The following is a 25157-nucleotide window of genomic DNA, read 5'->3' on the forward strand; positions in this document are numbered from 1 at the left end:
CGATCGTTGTCCAGCCCTATTATTCCTGGTCTTGCAGGCTCTAATAATAAACATAAACTGAATGCAATTGATGGAGAAAGGAAGACCTTACCAAGAACATTCATGCCACCTTTAAACTCAAGCTTCTTCTGTGTGATCATGACAGGCACTGCATTCACTTCAGAAGTAGAGTTTGCTTGTGAAACATTGCTTGACATGCCAGTATCATTGATAGGTCGAATAAGATCCAAGGGTGAGGGTGGAGCTGGTACTTTCTTAGAAACAGTTTGTATCTGGAAAAGATAATCTGGGGCTTTATGCAGAACAAAGCAAAACTAACATTTGTCTTAATAATAGCTAATCTCAAATTGTTTCTCAACTTTGTGGCAACTGATGAAATGTTTAAGCAGTTCTTGTGACACCAGAATTTGTGACATTTTTTAGTATTTGAAGTGTATTTATCCCAGGGGTCTTCAAACTACGTCCCTCCAGTTGTTCAGGAACTACAATTCCCATCATGCCTAGTAATGTTTGTGAATGTCAGAGCTTTACAATGCCTCATGGGACGTGTAGCTCTGCAACAGCTGGAGGGCCGTAGTTTGAGGATCCCTGAATTGTATCCTGTATTTTTAGTGATTATTGGAAAGTAATAATTGTTTAATAATACTTTCTTTTAATTTTCACTTTTGGTCTGATAACCCCACTACAGTCGTTGCTGTAAGTACTTTTGTGGGACAGTAACAGGATGTAAAAAAACTTATGGGTGCAATAGTAGTACAGAAAGCAAATACTGACTGCCCCTTTGTACATACTATATATAACAAAAATATAAACATATAAAATCAAGGTTTCATGACATTACTTAATTTTGATAAATGTATTTAGTGTAAGGGCTCATTGACACTTGCTTCAAAACATGGCATTGGACATGCTTTTTTAAAGCCAAAGCACCTTTCACTAAATAAAATGGTTAGCTCAGGGCTCATTTACACTTCCTTTGACTTCAACATACATTAAAGTGCCTACTTCTTCAACATGTTTTTTTGTATTTGTGATGCTTTTGTGGTCTTTCGGTGATACTTCGATAATGTTTTGGTGATACTTCAATAAAGCTTTGGTGATGCTTCAAGAATGCTTCGTGATGCTTTTTTGAAGCTTTGATGAAGCTTGGCCGATGCCCTGTGTGTTGGTTATCCCATACCTGCAATACCTCCAAAACAAAGCGAAGCTAAAGCTAAATATAAGCCTCTCAAAAGCTGCAGGTACTGTAAGCGAGCGCTGTGATAGACTTCTATAGAAGCTTTGAAGACTTTTTGAAGCACCACTAAAGAGACATGGGGTATCATTTTTGAACTGTAAGGACTGTTCAGGACTGTAAGTTAACCATTGTATTTAGTGACAGATGCTTTGCCTGGCATTCAGAGTACTTTAAAAAAGTGTGTCCAATGCCATATTTTGAAGCAAGTGTAAACAAGCCCTTTCAGTCCTTTTCAAACATTGCATTTGCTTTGCCTCACTTCAAAAACTATACTCCATGTCACTTTAGTGGTGCTTCAAAGCACCTTCAAAGCCTCCATAGAAGTCTATGACAAAGCTGACTTACAGCACCTGAAGTTTTTGAGAGGCTTTTATTCAGCCTTAGCTTTGCTTTGTTTTGGAGGTATTGCAGGTATGAAATATCAACACACAGGGCATCTGCCAAGCTTCATTAAAGCTTCAAAAAGCATCACAGAAGCATCATCGAAGCACTGCAGAAGCATCATCAAAGCACCACCGAACCATCATTGAAGCATTGCAGAAGCAGCAAAAACATACACCAAAAAAAGCATGTTGAAGTAGTAGGGGCTTTAATGTGCGTTGAAGTCGAAGCCAATGTAAATGATCCCTAATTTAACTATCCAATACTCAACTCTAGAAAACTTGAAAATTCTCGCTTGCAGTGGGGCTACATCCCCACTGCAAACTTTAACTGTGTTTAGGTCTGGGGGGGCTTGTTAAAGTAGATTTACTTACCTGATCCTCTGCTCCTCTATGCTACTGGACCAGTCCCTGGAGCATCCTCTACCCCATGCTCCAGATGTCTAAGGTCCTGATGTTATCAAGGCCAACGTAGGGTCCATAGCCCTGCACTGGATGTGGGGATGCCAAGGGACAGTCCACTGCCGGGACATGGAGGAGAGCCATCTGCTGGGGGGGAGCAGAGGATCAGGTAATTAAAAGTCCTTTTACTCTCCCTTAGACCTAAACTAGCAGGGAACCCTTGCAGTGGGGGTGCAGCCCCACTGCAAGGGAGAACATTTAGATTTCTTAAAGCTGGGCATTAAAATCAAGACTATAGAATTTGTTTATCCACAAATGGGGAAACAGAAATGCAGAAATCTCTGCACACTTTTCATCATCTGTTACACTGAGTATTTGTTGTCTAGTCCATAATCATATTGTTCAGGTAAGTTTTTAATAAAAAGATAGTACTTCCAACAGGAACTTTTTCAGTATATACAATCACAACATTGTATTTCCCCATCACTTAAATGCACTCAAACCCCCTTCAATATTACAAGTTTTGAAAATAAATGTTGTGCATAATACAATTGTTTATTAAGTATAAAAGTCACCACAAAATGCATTATAAGTTACTTTGGGAGAAAGAATTGGAAGACAATCTGTCTGACGAAGATGGGGGTGGGGGGAGGGGATTTGGTGCTGCACAGCTAAAAGTTCAACCAAGCCTTTGGATAACGTATACAAAGTACTCATCCTTTGGTACCTCACTTAATTTGGAAAAGTCAAGTTTGTACCCCTATACTCCCCCTTTTGCTTTCATTATTGAAAACGGGAAGGAACAATGGTAAATAATTGATACTAATGGCCCAAGACAAAAAGGTTATGGATTAGAGTCTACTTCTTAAAGTGTAAGTAAACCCCCCTATTGTTTTCAGCCAGGGAAGCTGCCATCTTTGCCACTTTTTAATATACAACTGCCATGATGTTGCACACATGATCAGTTATGACACCAGCCATTGGATGGTTTGACAGTTTGGCTGAGAGCACAAGCAATGCGAGTGTTACATTTCCGTCACATGCCATAAATGAAACTGTTTTATGGAGGGGTTTACTTCCACTTTAATATATACAGTAGTGGGTTGTTATTTACACAAGGATCCAGTGGAAACTTTACTAAACAAACTCATTGAAAAGTCCTGCAATCTATAATTAGATTCATTTGATTTATATTCAATGCTACTAAGCAAACTGTATCATTACCTTGGAAATCTCCACCACTGAATTTGCAGGGAGTTACCACACGTGCAATTAGAACAATGATAAATAAAAAGCTGACTGCCAATACACTAGACCAGGGTTAGGCAAACATAAAGAGGTGGATATCTACCTGAACAACATGGAGAAGTCAAAGAACACTGGGCACAGTGTCGCTTCCTCACACCTGATTTAAACTTCTAAGTGCCATACTACGAGGTTGCAATCACATGCATTGCATGGAAATTATGGGTTTAAATCAGGAGCCAACATATCATCTCCTCACCACCTGTCAAACACACTCAGATCACTTTTCAGAGGAGCAGCAGTGCCTACTGCACTTGTAAATGAGGCCTTAGTGGCATTCGGCAGTTGCACTGTTTTGGCTCATTCACACATAAAGATGGAAGTGGTAAAACTCTGCAGGTTGAGTCACGGATTTAACACCCCCAATCCCACAAAGGTGTATCATGATGCAGCAGGAATTAAACCCCCTGTTGCTTTTGGTGGGTGTTACTGCCTGCTAAATGTGACCCATTCAACTAAATGGGGCTACTCTGTTAGCTCTCCATAACAGCACAAGGTTGCAGGGTATTTGTAGATTTGCCTCATTCACTTGAATGGGTCATACTTGGCGGGTGCTCGGGTGCTACACCCACCAACCCTGACAGGTCCTATAACTCTTGCTGTGGCTGCAACATGTGTACACCCCTGGTCACTGCAGCTAAAGGGGTGCGGTTGGGGCAGTGGTGGTAAAAACACATCTTAACTATGGGGTTTTACTAAACTACAAATGTAAATGAACCCTTACTCTTCTGAGCACTCTATAAGGCTACTTTTACACTGATGTGCTGTGGTTTACCTGCACTGCGGGTGCAAAGCAGTGCATCTGTGACCTTCCTGGGTTTGTTGCGCTTTGCCATAGACTTCTATTATATCCTGCAGGTGTGGTGCACTTTCTGGAAGCGCACCAATACTCCTGCATTCAGAAAGTGCACCAAACCATCAGGATATAATTGAAATCTATGGCAAAGTGCAGATAACCCACAGGAAAGCTGCATGTACACTGCACTGCTCCTGCGGTGTGGGTAAACCACAGCACATCAGTGTGAAAGAAGCCCTATATTTTTATTATAATATATACTATTATTACTGTATTGCTTCACACTGAATTGAAGATCTCTTCTTTCTGGCACCACTCTGGAGACAGCTAGACCGGATAAGAGGTGGAGTGCAGCTGGTATTACTCCGCATGGAACAGAAGCCAGTACTACAGAGGAGGAATCGGCTTATGCATTTTTTTCTCCCTACTACAGCTCCAACTTCATAAGTAGTCCCTCTACATTGCACACCGTTTGATGCTCTTGGATGTCGGGTCAGCAAGCCCAGACCGCGATCTACCAGTCACCTGGCCATGATCGAGCTCCACTGGTTGCTGATCCCCGCGCTAGACTCACCTGAGGGGTTCCTTAAAATTTGGACCCATAGATAGTTTACTCCCACACTGATAAGAGAGCTTTTCAACTATGAAAATAGACATCCCCAGGGGTAGAAGATCAAACCCCTTAAGGTTCCTAATTTCCTTGCTGAATTCATGAAACATTGGACCTAACTGTGACCTGTGTATGTTTTTACTATATATACATCTTTGTTTTCTTATTGCAAAACCTTTAATTAAACAATTGATTGAGAAAATATGAACTTTTTACTTCACACAATACTGTAGCTACATAAAATACTAATTCTACAAGTACATACCTGTTGAAAGCAAGCCTGTACTAGGTTCTCTGGAAACAGGTTTCTGATGAGGTCCAGAAATGCATCAATGCTGGACACCTCTTCATTTTTGGTTGAGACGCTGACCTGCTTCTTTAATTTGGGGTTTCCAGGATGAATAGAGAGAACAAGGATGACTCCAAGCAGTGCAGCTAGAATAGTAGTAGACATATAATAGACCATAGCACGTGTACCCATCCTGCCACTAGACTTGGCATCAAGTCCTGCTAAACCTGTTGATAAAAAGAGAATAGTATAATGAAAGAAATATTAAATAAGACAACTATTATCTTTTTTGAACTCATGCCAAGATCAGCAGGTCAAAGCAGACCATATCAAGAGATCTGTAAATCTATTCTTTAATCAGTTGTACCACATCAGGCTACATATGGATAAATCTGGTTCCACAACTAAGAGAACAGTTCTTACTAATTCACTAAGTCACTCAAAAGATTTCAGTGTGTAACACTTTCCTGATGGGCATTCAAAGCATCATATCTAATTGCCAAACAAACAGGCAGCTGTGGTTAGGACAGGGAGTGATCAGGTAAGGTTGTAACAGGCTGAAAGTCAAGTCAGCAGACAATGGGTTCAACCAAAACAGCAGAACAGAATGTTAAAGCACTTACAGTGACCAGCAAAAACTTTTAATGAGGCAATTCATCATCTGTAGCTAAATATGTATTGCTATCTGGCGATGTCCCAGGTTAACTAAAAAGTTTCCTGTATGGCATATCTGTAAATGTTCCTATTGCATGCTGTATTCTGAAAGTCTAAATAGGCAGTTTGAGGGTGGGTAAACTCTTGTTTTATGTTACATCATAAATATAGTAACATGAAACATGGGCAAACATGATCCAACAATTTCCATAATTGGAATTCAATTTTAGTTATTTGATACCAGTGTAAGCAAGCAGATGTCATAAAAGCAATGTGTATACCTACTCCTTAGGTGACCCATGCATTAAAAAATTAAATGAAGGAGAAACATATAGATTGCCATTGTTGAATTTTAATTCTGTAAATTCTAATTGTCTGTTGTCCTTTATATCCTTTAAAGCAGGGGTAGGCAACCTCGGCCCTCCAGCTGTGGTGAAGTGGTGAAACTACAAGTCCCATGAGACATTGCAAGACCCTGATGAGTAGAATTATAGGGGTCTGATAATGTTGAGTTATATATATATATATATATATAATATATGTATACACAGTGGGGATGGAAAGTATTCAGAACCCTTTAAATTTTTCACTCTTTGTTATATTGCAGCCATTTGCCAAAATCATTTAAGTAAATTTTTTTCCTCATTGTTGTAACAAACACAACACCCAATATTGACGGAAAAACACAGAATTGTTGACATTTTTGCAGATTTATTAAAAAAGAAAAACTTTTTTTTACTTGTATGCAAACCCTTTGCTGTTACACTCTATATTTAACTCAGGTGCTGTCCATTTCTTCTGATCATTCTTGAGATGGTTCTACACCTTCATTTGAGTCCAGCTGTGTTTGATAATCCTGATTGGACTTGATTAGGAAAGCCACACACCTGTCTATATAAGACCTTACAGCTCACAGTGCATGTCAGAGCAAATGAGAATCATGAGGTCAAAGGAACTGCCTGAAGAGCTCAGAGACAGAATTGTGGCAAGGCACAGATCTGGCCAAGGTTACGAAAAAAATTCTGCTGCACTTAAGGTTCCTAAGAGCACAGTGGCCTCCATAATACTTAAATGGAAGACGTTTGGGATGACCAGAACCCTTCCTAGAGCTGGCCGTTCGGCCAAACTGAGCTATCGGGGGAGAAGAGCCTTGGTGAGAGAGGTAAAGAAGAACCCAAAGATCACTGTGGCTGAGCTCCAGAGATGCAGTCGGGAGATGGGAGAAAGTTGTAGAAAGTCAACCATCACTGCAGTCCTCCACCAGTCGGGGCTTTATGTTAGAGTGGCCCGATGGAAGCCTCTCCTCAGTGCAATACGCATGAAAGCCCACATGGAGTTTGCCAAAAAACACTTGAAGGACTCCAAGATGGCGAGAAATAAGATTCTCTGGTCTGATGAGACCAAGATACAACTTTTTGGCCTTAATTCTAAGAGGTATGTGTGGAGAAAACCAGGCACTGCTCATCACCTGTCCAATACAGTCCCAAAAGTAAAGCATGTTGGTGGCAGCATCATGCTGTGGGGGTGTTTTTCAGCTGCAGGGACAGGACGCCTGGTTGCAATCGAGGGAAAGATGAATGCGGCCAAGTACAGGGATATCCTGGATGAAAACCTTCTCCAGAGTGCTCAGGACCTCAGACTGGGCCGAAGGTTTACCTTCCAACAAGACAATGACCCTAAGCACACAGCTAAAATAACAAAGGAGTGGCTTCACAACAACTCTGTGACTGTTCTTGAATGGCCCAGCCAGAGCCCTGACTTAAACCCAATTGAGCATCTCTGGAGAGACCTAAAAATGGCTGTCCACCAACGTTTACCATCCAACCTGACAGAACTGGAGAGGATCTGCAAGGAGGAATGGCAGAGGATCACCAAATCCAGGTGTGAAAAACTTGTTGCATCTTTTCCAAAAAGACTCATGGCTGTATTAGATCAAAAGGGTGCTTCTACTAAATACTGAGTAAAGGGTCTGAATACTTAGGACTATGTGATATTTCAGTTTTTCTTTTTTAATAAATCTGCAAAAATGTCAACAATTCTGTGTTTTTCTGTCAATATGGGGTGCTGTGTGTACAATAATGAGGGGAAAAAAATGAACTTAAATGATTTTAGCAAATGGCTGCAATATATCAAAAAGTGAAAAATTTAAGGGGATCTGAATACTTTCCGTCCCCACTGTATATGCAAGTAATTGGGCATACAATGGTTATGGAGGTCCAGGTACTGCCCTGGAGACATGTATTAATGAAAAAAAGTTTGTAAAAAAAACCTGAATACTTTTGTGTATTAATGAAAAAAAGTTTGTAAAAAAAACCTGAATACTTTCCGTCCCCACTGTATATATATATATATATATATATATATATATATATATATATATATATATATATATATTCATATATATGCTTACATATATATAGAGACTATCACTTTAATAATTTGTAGTGCACTTTCTTGCTTCTTTTAAGACACAGAGTTTTCAGTCATCGATGACCTTCACCGCCAGATAAGAAGCAACAGTTTACTCCCTTTTTGCTCTGAGAAATGGACAGTCTTATCTAGCTGGTCTGATCCAGTACCGTCATGGCGGAGCCCATGTTTTCTTTCTTTTTTTTTTATCAGTCACCTGATGTAACCACCTAAACTGTTCCCTTGCTGTTAAGAAGATATGAATGCTGATTGGACTAAACTATATGGTCACACATATAACACGCCTAGACCTTATGCATATTCATATGTATAAAATTGTATAGCCTGTAGATGTAACCTCAGAAATACTTTCAATTTACTGGTTTATTGAGAACTGTGTATTGTGTTTCTCCACTGCAGTGGATGGAATAAAAGCACCACATTTTTTTAAGATTTGGACTTACTGGGGGTTATTTACGAAAGCAAATCCACGTTGCACTACAAGTGCACTCCAAGTGCACTTGGAAGTGCACTGAAAGTGCACTTGGAAGTGCAGTCGCTGTAGATCTGAGGGGAAGATCTGAAATGAGGGGAAGCTCTGCTGATTTTATCATCCAATCATGTGCAAACTAAAATGCTGTTTTTTATTTTTCTTACATGTCCCCCTCAGATCTACAGGGACTGCACTTGAAAGTGCACTTGTAGTGCAAAGTGGATTTGTCTTTTGTAAATAACCCCCATTGTCTCATCAGAAAAATGTCTTGTTTGGAGACTCCCTAACCTGATTTAACACTGACAATCACAGGCATGACTCCTAGAGGTAGAGGCATGATGGGATTTGTAGTTTCACCACAGCTGGAGTGCCGAGGTTGCCTACCCCTGCTTTAAAGTATGCAGGTCAGCATTCTGATTTTATTCTGAACTTCCTCACCTGCATACTTGTTTCCAGTTAGGGACAATATTGATGCCACACGGTCAGCATAAAATACAGGTAACTTGGATTTTTAGGAGATTTGCATTGGAAGCCTTGATATTTCCCCAGACTCATACTTACCTTCATCCTGTAGCCGCGCCTCCCCACAATGTTTAAATGCTTTAAATATACCTTTTTTGAGCTGGCCACTCCTCAGCAGTACATCCACACAGGCAAACTAATAAGTGCACACATCCTTTAAAATGTACCTTTCATATATTAACCACTTGCCGACCGCCTAACGTATATATACGTCGGCAGAATGGCACGGGCAGGCAGAATCACGTACCTGTACGTGATCTGCCTCCCGCGGGCGGGGGGTCCGATCGGACCCCCCCCCGGTGCCATCGGCGGTCGGCATCTGACTGGGAGCGTCGGGAGGCGAGGGGGAGACCATCCGATCGTGGCCCCCCCCTCGCGATCGCTCCCAGCCAATGGGAATCCTCCTCTGCCTGTGTATAGTTTCACACAGGCAGAGGATGTGATGTCATCTCTCCTCGGTCTGGCAGTTTCCGTCCAGCGCCGAGGAGAGAAGACATGTAAGTCCACACAACACAAACACACACAGTAGAACATGCCAGGCATACTTTACACCCCCGATCCCCCCCCGATCGCCCCCCGATCCCCCCCCAATCACCCCCCCCCCGTCACAAACTGACATTAGCAGTATTTTTTTTTTTTTTTTTCTGATTACTGCATAGTGTCAGTTTGTGACAGTTACAGTGTTAGGGCAGTGAGTGGTAGCCCCCTTTAGGTCTAGGATACCCCCCTAACCCCCCCTAATAAAGTTTTAACCCCTTGATCACCCCCTGTCACCAGTGTCACTAAGCGATCATTTTTCTGATCGCTGTATTAGTGTCGCTGGTGACGATAGTTAGAGAGGTAAATATTTAGGTTCGCCGTCAGCGTTTTATAGCGACAGGGACCCCCATATACTATCTAATAAAGGTTTTAACCCCTTGATTGCCCCCTAGTTAACCCTTTCACCACTGATCACTGTATAACTGTTACGAGTGACGCTGGTTAGTTTGTTTATTTTTTATAGTGTCAGGGCACCCGCCGTTTATTACCGAATAAAGGTTTAGCCCCCTGATCGCCCGGCGGTGATATGCGTCGCCCCAGGCAGCGTCAGATTAGCGCCAGTACCGCTAACACCCACGCACGCAGCATACGCCTCCCTTAGTGGTATAGTATCTGTACGGATCAATATCTGATCCAATCAGATCTATACTAGCGTCCCCAGCAGTTTAGGGTTCCCGAAAACGCAGTGTTAGCGGGATCAGCCCAGATACCCGCTAGCACCTGCGTTTTGCCCCTCTGCCCGGCCCACCCAAGTGCAGTATCGATCGATCACTGTCACTTACAAAACACTAAACGCATAACTGCAGCGTTCGCATAGTCAGGCCTGATCCCTGCGATCGCTAACAGTTTTTTTGGTAGCGTTTTGGTGAACTGGCAAGCACCAGCCCCAGGCAGCGTCAGATTAGCGCCAGTACCGCTAACACCCACGCACGCACCGTACACCTCCCTTAGTGGTATAGTATCTGATCGGATCAATATCTGATCTGATCAGATCTATACTAGCGTCCCCAGCAGTTTAGGGTTCCCACAAACGCAGTGTTAGCGGGATCAGCCCAGATACCTGCTAGCACCTGCGTTTTGCCCCTCCGCCCGGCCCAGCCCAGCCCACCCAAGTGCAGTATCGATCGATCACTGACACTTACAAAACACTAAACACATAACTGCAGCGTTCGCAGAGTCAGGCCTGATCCCTGCGATCGCTAACAGTTTTTCTGGTAGCGTTTTGGTGAACTGGCAAGCACCAGCCCCAGGCAGCGTCAGGTTAGCGCCAGTACCGCTAACACCCACGCACGCAGCATACGCCTCCCTTAGTGGTATAGTATCTGAACGGATCAATATCTGATCCGATCAGATCTATACTAGCGTCCCCAGCAGTTTAGGGTTCCCACAAACGCAGTGTTAGCGGGATCAGCCCAGATACCTGCTAGCACCTGCGTTTTGCCCCTCCGCCCGGCCCAGCCCAGCCCACCCAAGTGCAGTATCGATCGATCACTGTCACTTACAAAACACTAAACGCATAACTGCAGCGTTCGCAGAGTCAGGCCTGATCCTTGCGATCGCTAACAGTTTTTTTGGTAGCGTTTTGGTGAACTGGCAAGCACCAGCGGCCTAGTACACCCCGGTCGTAGTCAAACCAGCACTGCAGTAACACTTGGTGACGTGGCGAGTCCCATAAGTGCAGTTCAAGCTGGTGAGGTGGCAAGCACAAGTAGTGTCCCGCTGCCACCAAAAAGACAAACACAGGCCCGTCGTGCCCATAATGCCCTTCCTGCTGCATTCGCCAATCCTAATTGGGAACCCACCGCTTCTGCGGCGCCCATACTTCCCCCATTCACATCCCCAACCAAATGCAGTCGGCTGCATGAGAGGCATTTTCTTTATGTCCTCCCGAGTACCCCTACCCAACGAACCCCCCAAAAAAGATGTTGTGTCTGCAGCAAGCGCGGATATAGACGTGACACCCACTATTATTGTCCCTCCTGTCCTGACAATCCTGGTCTTTGCATTGGTGAATATTTTGAACGCTACCATGCACTAGTTGAGTATTAGCGTAGGGTACAGCATTGCACAGACTAGGCACACTTTCACAGGGTCTCCCAAGATGCCATCGCATTTTGAGAGACCCGAACCTGGAACCGGTTACAGTTATAAAAGTTAGTTACAAAAAAAAGTGTAAAAAAAAAAAAAAACACATACAAAAATATAAAATAAAAAAAAAATAGTTGTCGTTTTATTGTTCTTTCTCTCTCTATTCTCTCTCTCTATTGTTCTGTTCTTTTTTACTGTATTCTATTCTGCAATGTTTTATTGTTATTATGTTTTATCATGTTTGCTTTTCAGGTATGCAATTTTTTATACCTTACCGTTTACTGTGCTTTATTGTTAACCATTTTTTTGTCTTCAGGTACGCCATTCACGACTTTGAGTGGTTATACCAGAATGATGCCTGCAGGTTTAGGTATCATCTTGGTATCATTCTTTTCAGCCAGCGGTCGGCTTTCATGTAAAAGCAATCCTAGCGGCTAATTAGCCTCTAGACTGCTTTTACAAGCAGTGGGAGGGAATGCCCCTCCCCCCCCAACGTCTTCCGTGTTTTTCTCTGGCTCTCCTGTCTCAACAGGGAACCTGAAAATGCAGCCGGTGATTCAGCCAGCTGACCATAGAGCTGATCAGAGACCAGAGTGGCTCCAAACATCTCTATGGCCTAAGAAACCGGAAGCTACGAGCATTTTATGACTTAGATTTCGCCGGATGTAAACAGCGCCATTGGGAAATTGGGAAAGCATTTTATCACACCGATCTTGGTGTGGTCAGATGCTTTGAGGGCAGAGGAGAAATCTAGGGTCTAATAGACCCCAATTTTTGCAAAAAAGAGTACCTGTCACTACCTATTGCTATGATAGGGGATATTTACATTCCCTGAGATAACAATAAAAATGATTAAAAAAAAAAAAAAAATGAAAGGAACAGTTTAAAAATAAGATAAAAAAATAATAATAATAAAGAAAAAAAAAAAAAAAAAAAAAAAAGCACCCCTGTCCCCCCTGCTCTCGCGCTAAGGCGAACGCAAGCGTCGGTCTGGCGTCAAATGTAAACAGCAATTGCACCATGCATGTGAGGTATCGCCGCGAAGGTCAGATCGAGGGCAGTAAGTTTAGCAGTAGACCTCCTCTGTAAATCTAAAGTGGTAACCTGTAAAGGCTTTTAAAGGCTTTTAAAAATGTATTTAGTTTGTCGCCACTGCACGTTTGTGCGCAATTTTAAAGCATGTCATGTTTGGTATCCATGTACTCGGCCTAAGATCATCTTTTTTATTTCATCAAACATTTGGGCAATATAGTGTGTTTTAGTGCATTAAAATGTAAAAAAGTGTGTTTTTTCCCCAAAAAATGCGTTTGAAAAATCGCTGCGCAAATACTGTGTGAAAAAAAAAATGAAACACCCACCATTTTAATCTGTAGGGCATTTGCTTTAAAAAAAATATGTAATGTTTGGGGGTTCAAAGTAATTTTCTTGCAAAAAAAAATTATTTTTTTATGTAAACAATAAGTGTCAGAAAGGGCTTTGTCTTCAAGTGGTTAGAAGAGTGGGTGATGTGTGACATAAGCTTCTAGATGTTGTGCATAAAATGCCAGGACAGTTCAAAACCCCCCCAAATGACCCCATTTTGGAAAGTAGACACCCCAAGCTATTTGCTGAGAGTCATGTTGAGTCCATGGAATAATTTATATTGTGACACAAGTTGCGGGAAAGAGACAATTTTTTATTTTTTTTATTTTTTTTTGCGCAAAGTTGTCACTAAATGATATATTGCTCAAACATGCCATGGGAATATGTGAAATTACACCCCAAAATACATTCTGCTGCTTCTCCTGAGTACGGGGATACCACATGTGTGGGACTTTTTGGGAGCCTAGCCGCGTACGGGACCCCGAAAACCAAGCACCGCCTTCAGGCTTTCTTAGGCCGTAAATTTTTGATTTCACTCTTCACTGCCTATCACAGTTTCGGAGGCCATGGAATGCCCAGGTGGCAAAAAAACCCCCCAAATGACCCCATTTTGGAAAGTAGACACCCCAAGCTATTTGATGAGAGGTATAGTGAGTATTTTGCAGACCTCACTTTTTGTCACAAAGTTTTGAAAATTGAAAAAAGAAAAAAAAAAATTTTTTTTCTCGTCTTTCTTTATTTTCAAAAACAAATGAGAGCTGCAAAATACTCACCGTGCCTCTCAGCAAATAGCTTGGGGTGTCTACTTTCCAAAATGGGGTCATTTGGGGGGGGTTTGTGCCACCTGGGCATTCCATGGCCTCCGAAACTGTGATAGGCAGTGAGGAGTAAAATCAAAAATGTACGCCCTTAGAAATCCTGAAGGCAGTGATTGGTTTTCGGGGTCCCGTACGCGGCTAGGCTCCCAAAAAGTCCCACACATGTGGTATCCCCATACTCAGGAGAAGCAGCTAAATGTATTTTGGGGTGCAATTCCACATATGCCCATGGCCTGTGTGAGCAATATATCATTTAGTGACAACTTTGTGCAAAAAAAAAAAAAAAAAAAAAAAATTTGTCACTTTCCCGCAACTTGTGTCAAAATATAAAACATTCCATGGACTCAACATGCCTCAAAGCAAATAGCTTGGGGTGTCTACTTTCCAAAATGGGGTCATTTGGGGGGGTTTTATGTCATCTGGGCATTTTATGGCCTTCAAAACTGTGATAGGTAGTGAGGAGTAAAATCAAAAATGTACGCCCTTAGAAATCCTGAAGGCAGTGATTGGTTTTCGGGGCCCCGTACGCGGCTAGGCTCCCAAAAAGTCTCACACATGTGGTATCCCCATACTCAGGAGAAGCAGCTAAATGTATTTTGGGGTGCAATTCCACATATGCCCATGGCCTGTGTGAGCAATATATCATTTAGTGACAACTTTTTGTAATTTTTTTTTTTTTTTTTTTTTTTTGTCATTGTTCAATCACTTGGGACAAAAAAAATGAATATTCAATGGGCTCAACATGCCTCTCAGCAAATTCCTTGGGGTGTCTACTTTCCAAAATGGGGTCATTTGTGGGGGTTTTGTACTGCCCTGCCATTTTAGCACCTCAAGAAACGACATAGGCAGTCATAAATTAAAGGCTGTGTAAATTCCAGAAAATGTACCCTAGTTTGTAGACGCTATAACTTTTGCGCAAACCAATAAATATACACTTATTGACATTTTTTTTACCAAAGACATGTGGCCGAATACATTTTGGCCTAAATGTATGACTAAAATTGAGTTTATTGGATTTTTTTTAGAACAAAAAGTAGAAAATATCATTTTTTTTCAAAATTTTCGGTCTTTTTCCGTGTATAGCGCAAAAAATAAAAACGGCAGAGGTGATCAAATACTATCAAAAGAAAGCTCTATTTGTGGGAAGAAAAGGACGCAAATTTCGTTTGGGTACAGCATTGCATGACCGCGCAATTAGCAGTTAAAGCGACGCAGTGCCGAATTGTAAAAAGTGCTCTGGTCAGGAAGGGGGTAAAACCTTCCGGGGCTGAAGTGGTTAAAAGTTTTCCTGGTTAAATTATATAGAAAGATTAAAATCCTGTATGTAAATAGTATGTGTTAATTACCAGAAATTAGGCTGGAGATGATTAGGGGTAAAATCAGCATCTTCAACATACGCATAAGTATATCTCCTGGAAAAGAGATCAACATAAGAATGTTCCCATCCAAAGGTGGAAGTAATCGAAGCAGACAGCCAAAGAGAGATCCAAATATGACACCTAGGGATAAGGAAATAAATGTCAACAAAATATTTTAACAAATATCAGTGTGACACAGTAAATAATCATTATGATAAATACAAACGTGTGCAGTGAGTCAAAGGGATACAACAGAAAGAGGCAAAGTGTATAAAAAAAACCTACTGTGTGCAGCAGCCCCCGAGCCCTCCCAAGACTTTCCTGAGCCCCCTCTCGATCCAGCAATGTCCACGAGAGCCTTTCCTCTCTGGGGACGCACACTCCTGATTGGCTGCTGTCAATCACAGCTAGTGAGCCAATCAGGAGTTGGAGGGGTTGGGGCCAAGCTGTGACTTTGTGTGTGAATGACACACAGAGCCGTGGGTCAGGAGTGCACCTTCTTGGTTGCCCTCACAGCAAGCTGTTTGCTGTGGGGGCACCCAGCAAGGGGGCGGAGCCAGGAGCACCAGCGTGGGACCCGAGAATAGGAGGATTGGGGCTGCTCTGTGCAAAACCACTGCACAGAGCAGGTAAGTATAACATTTGAAGATAAGGAGAAAAGGCTGCACATCCAGAGGTTCCAATTGCCTTTATTGAATCACTGTAATGACACCAGGGACACCAGCAAACAGTCCCGTAGACACGTTTCACACATACATCTTGTACTTAATCATTACAATGATTTCTCTTACTGACAGAACTTACATGGGTCCGCCCTTGTATCAACAGCTGTTCAAAGGGCGGCAATAATCAGTAAAAGGCACACATCACAATCAACTATTTGCATAAATCACAGGACAACGCATACTTCCCTAAAAAAATTGTGTTATAAATGTACATACAATAACCTATACCAAGTGGGCATAATAAACACATAAATAAATAAAGGAAACCCTATTCAAATTAAACATATAAAGTATAAGTAAATACTAATAAGGATCCTACTACATATTAAAAGGTCAATAACAATTCATGTCAATACACATAATTCGAAAAACAAAGAAGAGACATATAAAAACAAAAAAGAAAAGATCAATATAAAATGCCATAAAGACTGTGAAAAAACACCTAACAATGAAAAATAAAATGGAAAAAAAAACACATAATAAAGAAATCTATGAAAAAATGTCTGTGTATGTATATAGATAAAATTCTATGTATTTTGCCAACTATATATATATATATATAGAAACTCAATTATAAATTATAGTTTACACAGTCCACAAGTGTACACATTTGATAGTGTTCCAATGGCATATCCAACCATACCAATAAATTAAGCAAATAACAGACAAAGTAATTCAAAAAAATTGTATGTGACTACGGATAGCCCAAGGTACAAATCGATATGTATGCCCAGATGGAACAAATATGAATAGCGTCAACGAGGTGATAAATAAAGGAAAACCACACAGTCATAGAGCCATAAAATATTTTGTATCAAAAAATGAACTAATAGGTCAGTGTCACAAAGTAATACACTCTATGACTCACCAACTAGGTACAATACATGAATAAAAACATAAATTTGGTAAACAAATAAATCCCCAGAAGATTGCTTCATGCGCAGCTCTATTTGTGGAGTGGCTACATGCATGGACAATACAAATAATATGGACAACCCATTGGAAAGGGATGATACAAAACTGTCCAACATTTGGGCAGAAGGAAGCGTCACTGGATCTACTCATAAAAATGACTAACATCCCATTCAAAGTTCAACCCTCGGGGAATCCGAGTCTGTAGGTGAAAGATCCAGAACACCTCCCTCCGACACCTTTTGTAGCAGTTCGGTTCTATTTTTCTGTCTGGCAATAGCCAGAGCCCTGTCAAGTATCCACCTTGGATACCTCCAGAATCTCCCATAAAGGGATTTGGCTTCCTGTTCAAATTGCTGATCATTATTACAAATACGCCTCACTCGCAGGAACTGGTCAACAGGAACGCTTTAATGGTATGTTTTGGATGGCCCGACTGGGCAAGTAAAAGAGAATTGCCAGATAAGGGTTTTCTATATAAAGTAGTCCCAACCAGACCATTAGTCCCTGTCAGGCAAACATCCAAATAACATACAAACCTATTATCTGCACTGCCAGTAAAGGTAAGATTGATGTTATTGTCATTAAGATAATTCAAGAAAGATGGCAGAAGATCCACCCCATTCCACACAATAATCAAGAGGTCATCAATGAATCCAAGATAGATCCTAATTGATGACCTATGTGGGTTTCTACCTCCAAATATGTGGGACCGATCCCACCAACCCATATATAGGTAAGGAAGAGAGGGCGAAGATTTCGCCCCCATCACAGCCCAACACCTCTGGAGGTAGAAGTCCCCACCAAACAAAATAACTGTGTGTCAGCTGATATTCAAGTACGTCTATATATAATATATAGCCTGTGTTTTAATGACAAGTTTGTCAGCACTTCCAAATAGAAGAGGACAGCTGTTACTGCTCAACTGTGAGGTTTAGAGGAGTAAGGGCTACTGACATCAAAAGTGACCCAAGTGAAATCACCTTCCCATATGAAATCTTCCATAATGCAAAGAAGATGATTCATATCTTTCAAATAACCTGGAAGTTGTCCCACCAAGGGTTGTAACTGTCTATCAAGCCATTGACTTAACCGTTCATTTAGGGCAAGAATGATTTTCATTAATCCATGCTAATTTCTGCTAATGACACAGTTTTCATTACTAAAATCTTCTATATAGTCCCCTATCATCCCTTCCAAGAGCTTGCATACTATGACGTTGGGCTAACTGGTCTGTAGTTCCCAAGGATATATCTTGGTCCTTTTTTAAATATTAGTGCTACATTTGCTTTTCTCCAATCAGCTGGTACCATACAAGTCAGTAGACTGTTCGTAAAAATTAGGAACAATGGTCTGGCAATTACTTGACTGAGTTCCTTAAGGACCCCCGGGTGTAAGCCATCTGGTCCCCGGTGACTTTTTTATGTTACGTTTTTTCAAGTCTATTCCTAATTTTATCCTCTGTTAGCCATGAGGGTGCTTCCTGTGATGTGTCATGAGGATAAACCTTGCAGTTTTGGTTACTGAAGCCCCCCATTTCCCTCGCGAAGTCTGAGGAGAAGAGTACAAGTCAAACCTTCACCATCTCTCCATCCTTTGTAACCAGATTCCCTTCATCATTCTTTATAGGGCCTATATGATCTGTCCTCCATCTTTTACTATTTATGTACTTAAAGAATTTCTTGGGACTTTTTTACTCTCCTCCGCTATGTGTCTTTCGTGTTCTATCTTAGCCGCCCTGATTGCACCCTTACTTTTCTTATTGCGTTCCTTGTACAGTTGAAATGCTCTTGATGACCCCTCAGCCTTGTATTCTTTGAAGGCCTTCTCCTTTGCTTTTATATATGTTTTTACGTTGGAGTTAAGCCACCCAGGACTTTTTTTAAGCTCTTTTAAATGTATTACCCATTGGGATGCACTGGCTAATACCAATTATTTAATATGCTCCTAAAGCACACCCATTTTTCCTCCATGTTCTTTGTTCCTAGCATTTTATCCCATTTAATATCTTCTAGCAAGGAGCGTAGTTTATGAAAGTTGGCTCTTTTGAAATTCAGTGTTTTTGTATTCCCCTTATTCCTATTTGTGAGATTTATACTGAAACTAACTGACCTGTGATCGCTGTTTCCAAAATTGCCCCGTATTTCCACATCTGTGATCAGGTCTGTATTGTTCGTAATCAATAGGTCTAGTGACACATGAAATTGTCCTGTCAGATATTTAGGAAATGGCAAGCCTTGTACGAATGCACAGTTCCTTCCACCCAGTTTATTTCTGGATAATTAAAATCCCCCATTATAATGACACTTCCCATCCTTGCCGCCATTCTAAACTGTGATAGGAGGTCCACCTCCCCCTCCTCCCTCTGGTTAAGGGGCCTATAGCATACTCCCAGTATTACTTTCCCCTTGGTTTCCTCTCCTTGTAGCTCTACCCATAAGGATTCCACTTCCTCTTTTGCTCCATTAGTGATGTTGTCCCTCACATTCACCTGTACATGATTTTTGATATACAGGTGTAAACCTCCCCTTTTTTACCCTCCCTATCTCTGTGATATAGGGAATTCCCTTGAATGGTTGCCAGTCAATCATGAGCTGTTGAACCAATTCTCAGAAATTCCCACAAAATCAAAATCCTCCTCATACAATAGCAGCTCTAGTTCTCCCATCTTGTCCGCCAGACTCCTGGCATATTAGCTCCTTATTGGGTGTTCTGAGGGTGCAAATAGGACTTGTTACTATACTTACCAAGGGTTTAGGTGATTTAGCCAACCTACCACTAATGCCCCCAATACTACCCACGTGTGTTGTGTGCCTGTTACTGATTATTGCCGCCCTTTCAATACCTGTTAATACAAGGGTGGACCTATATAAGTTCTATCAGTAAGAGAAGTCATTGTAATGATTAGCCCTTTCGCTGCCAGGCCCTGTGCTCCATTTTGTACACTCAGGTGGCCAGACCATTTTTGCAATTTTTCCTTTGTTTTTTATTTTTCACTTATAGCTTTCAGAATTTGTGAAAGACCCCTCAAACCATATATTTTCTGAAAGTACATGATAAGTAGAATAAAAAGAAGGTGCTACTGATTTTTTAGACCCTGTGGTATTTGCGCAAATGTTTCATCAATCAAACCAATATATTTGCATAAAACACACTAAAACCATTATTAGCAGATAAAAACACATTTTACAAAATTCCTACTAAATATAAAAGCTTAACCTGTATTGAGTGAATTAATAACAACTATGTGTAACTTTTAAATTGCGCCTTTTTGCAAAATGGTGAAAATTGAACAGACGCAAAAGTGTACGTATACAAATTTCTCTAAAAATCTGAAGGTTTTCATTTTTCCCTTACAGCTTTCAAAATTTGTGAAAGACCACCAAAACCATATATTTTCTGAAAGCATATGACCTCTAGAATAAAAATAAGGTGCTACTGATTTTTTAAATCCCGTGGTATTTGCGCAAATGTTTATCAAACCAATATATTGGCAAAAAATACACTAAAACCACTAATTTTACAAAATTCCTGCTAAATCCCTACTAAATATAAGAGCTAACCTGTATGGAATTAATAAATAATAAAAAGTTTTTAATTTTATATTGTGCCTTTTTGCAAAATGGTGAAAATCGAACGTATGCGAAAATGTAAATATCCAAATTTTGCTAAAAATCTGAAGGTTTTCATTTTTCCCTTAAAGCTTTCAGAATTTGTGAAAGACCCCCAAAACCATATATTTTCTGAAAGTATATGACCTCTATAATAAAAAGAAGGTACTACTGAGTTTTAGACCCTGCTTTACGCAAATGTTTATCGAACCAATATATTTGCAAAAAATACACTAAAACCATTATTAGCAGATAAAAACATGGCTAATTTTACAAAATTCCTGCTAAATCCCTACTAAATATAAAAGCTTAATCTGTATGGAGTTAATAAATAACAAATATTTGTAAATTTGAAATTGTGCCTGTCACGGAACGTCCCACACTCAGCTTCAGTGCTTCCGTCATATACCACTTCCTCCCAGTCTGTATACAGATATCCCAACCTCTCTGAGCACAAACAAGGCGACACTTGCTTGTTGCTACTAAGAACTCACTTTATTCAGAACCAGAATACAGTCTTATATACACAGGAGAAGATTACTCTAACAATACAAACGTAACCTAATTAACATGAGCTAATTATCTAATCCTTTATACAGCCTAGGTGACTGAGACATGACCTTTCGCCCAGACTTGTGGGCACCGAGTTTCACACAGTTATATCAACACAATAGCAGTCGTCCCGTCTCCTACATTGTATAGAGGACAATGTCATTAGCTCATTCAATTAACATAAACACAGGTTGATGACACCAGCATCTCCTCACAGGATGTGTCCCAACAGAATGAATCCATTGAAAATCCAGGGCCCATAATCAAAAGGCAACAGGCTTGCATACAGTCCTCTCCAACAGCCTCTGTTCTGGCTAGGTCTGTGACATTTCTCCCCTTTCGGCAGGAGACTAACACAGGAGGAGACCCCAGAGGGGTTGACTCCGAAGTTAGTCCATAGTTCCAGTCCTCTACTGCCTGTACCCACACAGTACCCCAAACAAATTATACCAAACAGAGTATTACTCACCCAGCCAACCTCTGCCTCTCTCAGAGAACATATCCGCCGCTGGGGAGAGGCCCGGACTGGCCCTTCTCCCTGGAATCCTTTCTGCCGCTGGAGAGAAGACAGGGGGACTGGGCTCACTCCATCCTGCTGTTGGGGATCTGGGCCGACTGCCCAGCATCCCTGGGGTATTAACATAAACACAGGTTGATGACACCAGCATCTCCTCACAGGATGTGTCCCAACAGAATGAATCCATTGAAAATCCAGGGCCCATAATCAAAAGGCAACAGGCTTGCATACAGTCCTCTCCAACAGCCTCTGTTCTGGCTAGGTCTGTGACATTTCTCCCCTTTCGGCAGGAGACTAACACAGGAGGAGACCCCAGAGGGATTGACTCCGAAGTTAGTCCATAGTTCCAGTCCTCTACTGCCTGTACCCACACAGTACCCCAAACAAATTATACCAAACAGAGTATTACTCACCCAGCCAACCTCTGCCTCTCTCAGAGAACATATCCGCCGCTGGGGAGAGGCCCGGACTGGCCCTTCTCCCTGGAATCCTTTCTGCCGCTGGAGAGAAGACCGGGGGACTGGGCTCACTCCATCCTGCTGTTGGGGATCTGGGCCGACTGCCCAGCATCCCTGGGGTATACAGGTGGGGACTGAAGCCCCATCAACCGACACCAGATCAAGCTGCAGTTGTGAGGTGATGACTGCATTCTCTCCTTGGATCCTGATCTGCAGCTCGTGATAGACTGCCACCTCCTCACCTTGGGCCTCCACAATTGCTGTAGGTGTGGGGCAGAGGTCTTGGACCCTCTGTCTGGCTGCCAGCACTTCTGCTGGGGGTTTGCCAGGTGGTTCCTCCTCTACAGAAACGTCTATGAAATCCCCAGTCTCTGGAGTTGGTAAAAGTGTGGGACAGAGGTCTTGGACCCTCTGTTCAGTTACCAGATCTTCAGCTGGAGAAGTTTGTTTTAACTCCATAGATGCTGCTGGCAGAAAATCACATGTCCCTATCAGTGTTGTGGGAGAAAGGCCGACTACCTCTTCTCTCAGGAAGGCTGAAGCCACTGTTGGTGCTGGGCAGAACACAGTGAACTTTGGCCCTGATAGCAGCTCTTCTGCTGGAGGCTCATCAGGTTGTTCTTCCTCAGCAGAAAAGTCTATCAAATCCCATGTCTCTGCAACTGATGTCTGGGGATAGAGGTTCACCATCTCCTGTCCATGGAACCCAGAAGATGCTATCATTTCTGGGCAGAGGTTAGCAGAGCTCTGCCCTGTTGTCAGCACTTCAGGTTTGGGGACGGTAATCTCCAGATTTTCCACTGCCGATTCTCTGGCATGCTGCTGAACTTGTTCTAGCAGTTTCCTGTATGCCCTTTCCAGATGCTGTTCCTTCCTTAGCAAATGGTCCAGATCAGGTTTGAGCTCTGAGACCCCTGCAAGACCGAGCATAGACTCTCTATAGTCTCTCAGGTCCTCAAGGTCAGGTTCCCCTTCATCGCCAAACATAAAAAGATCTGTAAGGCTCTCCCACAGCAATCCAGGGCCGCCAAAGTCATATCCCTCCGGAGAGCATTCTGTTGTCTCCCCTAAATATCCCTCCTCTGCGTGCCATTGCAGAGCCCGATAACGATTGTCCAGCTCTATTTCCTGCTGGACCAACCTGTCCAACTCAGTCACCCATTGCTCCTGGGGCTGCTCTCCCAGGAATGCCATCCGCAATGCCCGTTGGTCACTGGCCCATTGCTCTTGGGTTGGAAAGCACTTGCCCTGTTTTATACCAGCGAGACGGAGGGCTGCAATCCAGAGCTCCACCCGAATTTGCTGCCTAAGCTCCAGGTATTCATCCTCAGACACAGTCCTGGTGTATGTTGAAAGGATGATCCGCAGCAGCCCCGGGAATTCTGATGCCAGGTCCATATCTCCGCTGGGGTGACTGAAGTCTGCTATGTTGATCTTGGATCCAGTTGGAGGTTTGGATGTCCCAGACTTCAGGAAGCTTTCCCGCTGCTTGCCACCAATGTCACGGAACGTCCCACACTCCGCTTGAGTGCTTCCGTCATATACCACTTCCTCCCAGTCTGTATACAGATATCCCAACCTCTCTGAGCACAAACAAGGCGACACTTGCTTGTTGCTACTAAGAACTCACTTTATTCAGAACCAGAATACAGTCTTATATACACAGGAGAAGATTACTCTAACAATACAAACGTAACCTAATTAACATGAGCTAATTATCTAATCCTTTATACAGCCTAGGTGACTGAGACATGAACTTTCGCCCAGACTTGTGGGCACCGAGTTTCACACAGTTATATCAACACAATAGCAGTCGTCCCGTCTCCTACATTGTATAGAGGACAATGTCATTAGCTCATTCAATTAACATGAACACAGGTTGATGACACCAGCATCTCCTCACAGGATGTGTCCCAACAGAATGAATCCATTGAAAATCCAGGGCCCATAATCAAAAGGCAACAGGCTTGCATACAGTCCTCTCCAACAGCCTCTGTTCTGGCTAGGTCTGTGACAGTGCCTTTTTGCAAAATGGTGAAAATCAAACGTACCAAAAAATTTCTCTAAAAATCTGGAGGTTGGGGGCGTGGCCTGGACATGGCGGGGTGAAGTCGCTTGGTGCTTGAGCTCCCGCATCCAGACCCAATAATCAAGGCTGTTATGCCACTAAATCAGCATTTCTATACCCGGTCATGAGCTATCGCAAGAGAGGCAAGTACAAGGGTACTCTCAAGCCGAATCCGGCAGCCCAAATCAACCGCTATCTGAAGGAAAAGAACAGAACTAATCCGGAGGCCCGTACTGAATCTACACGTGGCGCGGCCTGTGCACCATCTTCGTCTTCCGATGGCATGGCGACTTCACAGTATTTGGGATCACAATCTCTGACAGGGATCCCGAACCTACTAAACCCCTCGGTGAGCAGCCAGTCGGTAGCAAGTATCTCTGCGCAACATACCAGAGAAGACTCCGACATCAGAGAACTGCTTCGGGCCCTTCCTACTAAAGCGGATCTGGAAGCCCTCCCCACTAAGGCAGACATGGAGGCACTTGTCCTCAGAGTGGAGGAACAGCACCGCCGAGACCTGCAGGAGGTTCGTACAGAGGTCAGGGAGATTGACGAGCGGTTGACCAGAGAGGAAGCCTTGATGGAGACAATGGAAATCCAAGTAGCACAGCTGGAGAGAACACAGCAGCATTACCAAGAACAGCTTGCTGAGGTACAGCTACATGCAGAGGACATAGAGAACCGCAGCCGCCGTCAGAACATTCGGTTCAGAGGTATACCAGAAGCTACCGGCCCGGAGGATCTGTTGGCGACAGTACGGGAGCTGATACGTACAATCTTAGATGGGGACATTCCAGCCACTCTAGAATTTGACAGAGTACACAGGGCTCTTGGCCCTAAACACAATGACGTTGATCGGCCTCGGGATGTACTATGCCGCGTGCACAGATACAGCCATAAGGAGCAGATCATGCGTGCAGCACGCAACAAGGGCCCAGTGGATTTTGATGGGGCGCATATCTCTATCTATCCGGACGTGTCCTGTGCGACCCTCACGAGGAGAGCTATGCTGAAGCCTCTGCTGGAACGATTATGCCGTGCAGAGCTAACA

The 25157-nt window shown here is 42.6% G+C and overlaps 1 protein-coding gene across 1 annotated transcript in view; it reads right to left on the reverse strand.

Moving 5' to 3' along the window:
• The window catches only part of LOC141110754 (excitatory amino acid transporter 2-like), a 470509-nt gene that overhangs the window by 155506 nt on the left and 289846 nt on the right, over positions 1-25157 (reverse strand). The window contains exons 3-5 of the mRNA XM_073602336.1: positions 15252-15404; positions 4996-5246; positions 92-272 (exon numbers count right to left, since the gene is read on the reverse strand). Coding sequence (XP_073458437.1) covers positions 92-272; positions 4996-5246; positions 15252-15404 — 585 coding nt within the window. The remainder of the gene's footprint in view (positions 1-91; positions 273-4995; positions 5247-15251; positions 15405-25157) is intronic.

This window comes from Aquarana catesbeiana, linkage group LG10 (assembly GCF_042186555.1).
Source record: "Aquarana catesbeiana isolate 2022-GZ linkage group LG10, ASM4218655v1, whole genome shotgun sequence".
Lineage (NCBI taxonomy): Eukaryota > Metazoa > Chordata > Amphibia > Anura > Ranidae > Aquarana > Aquarana catesbeiana.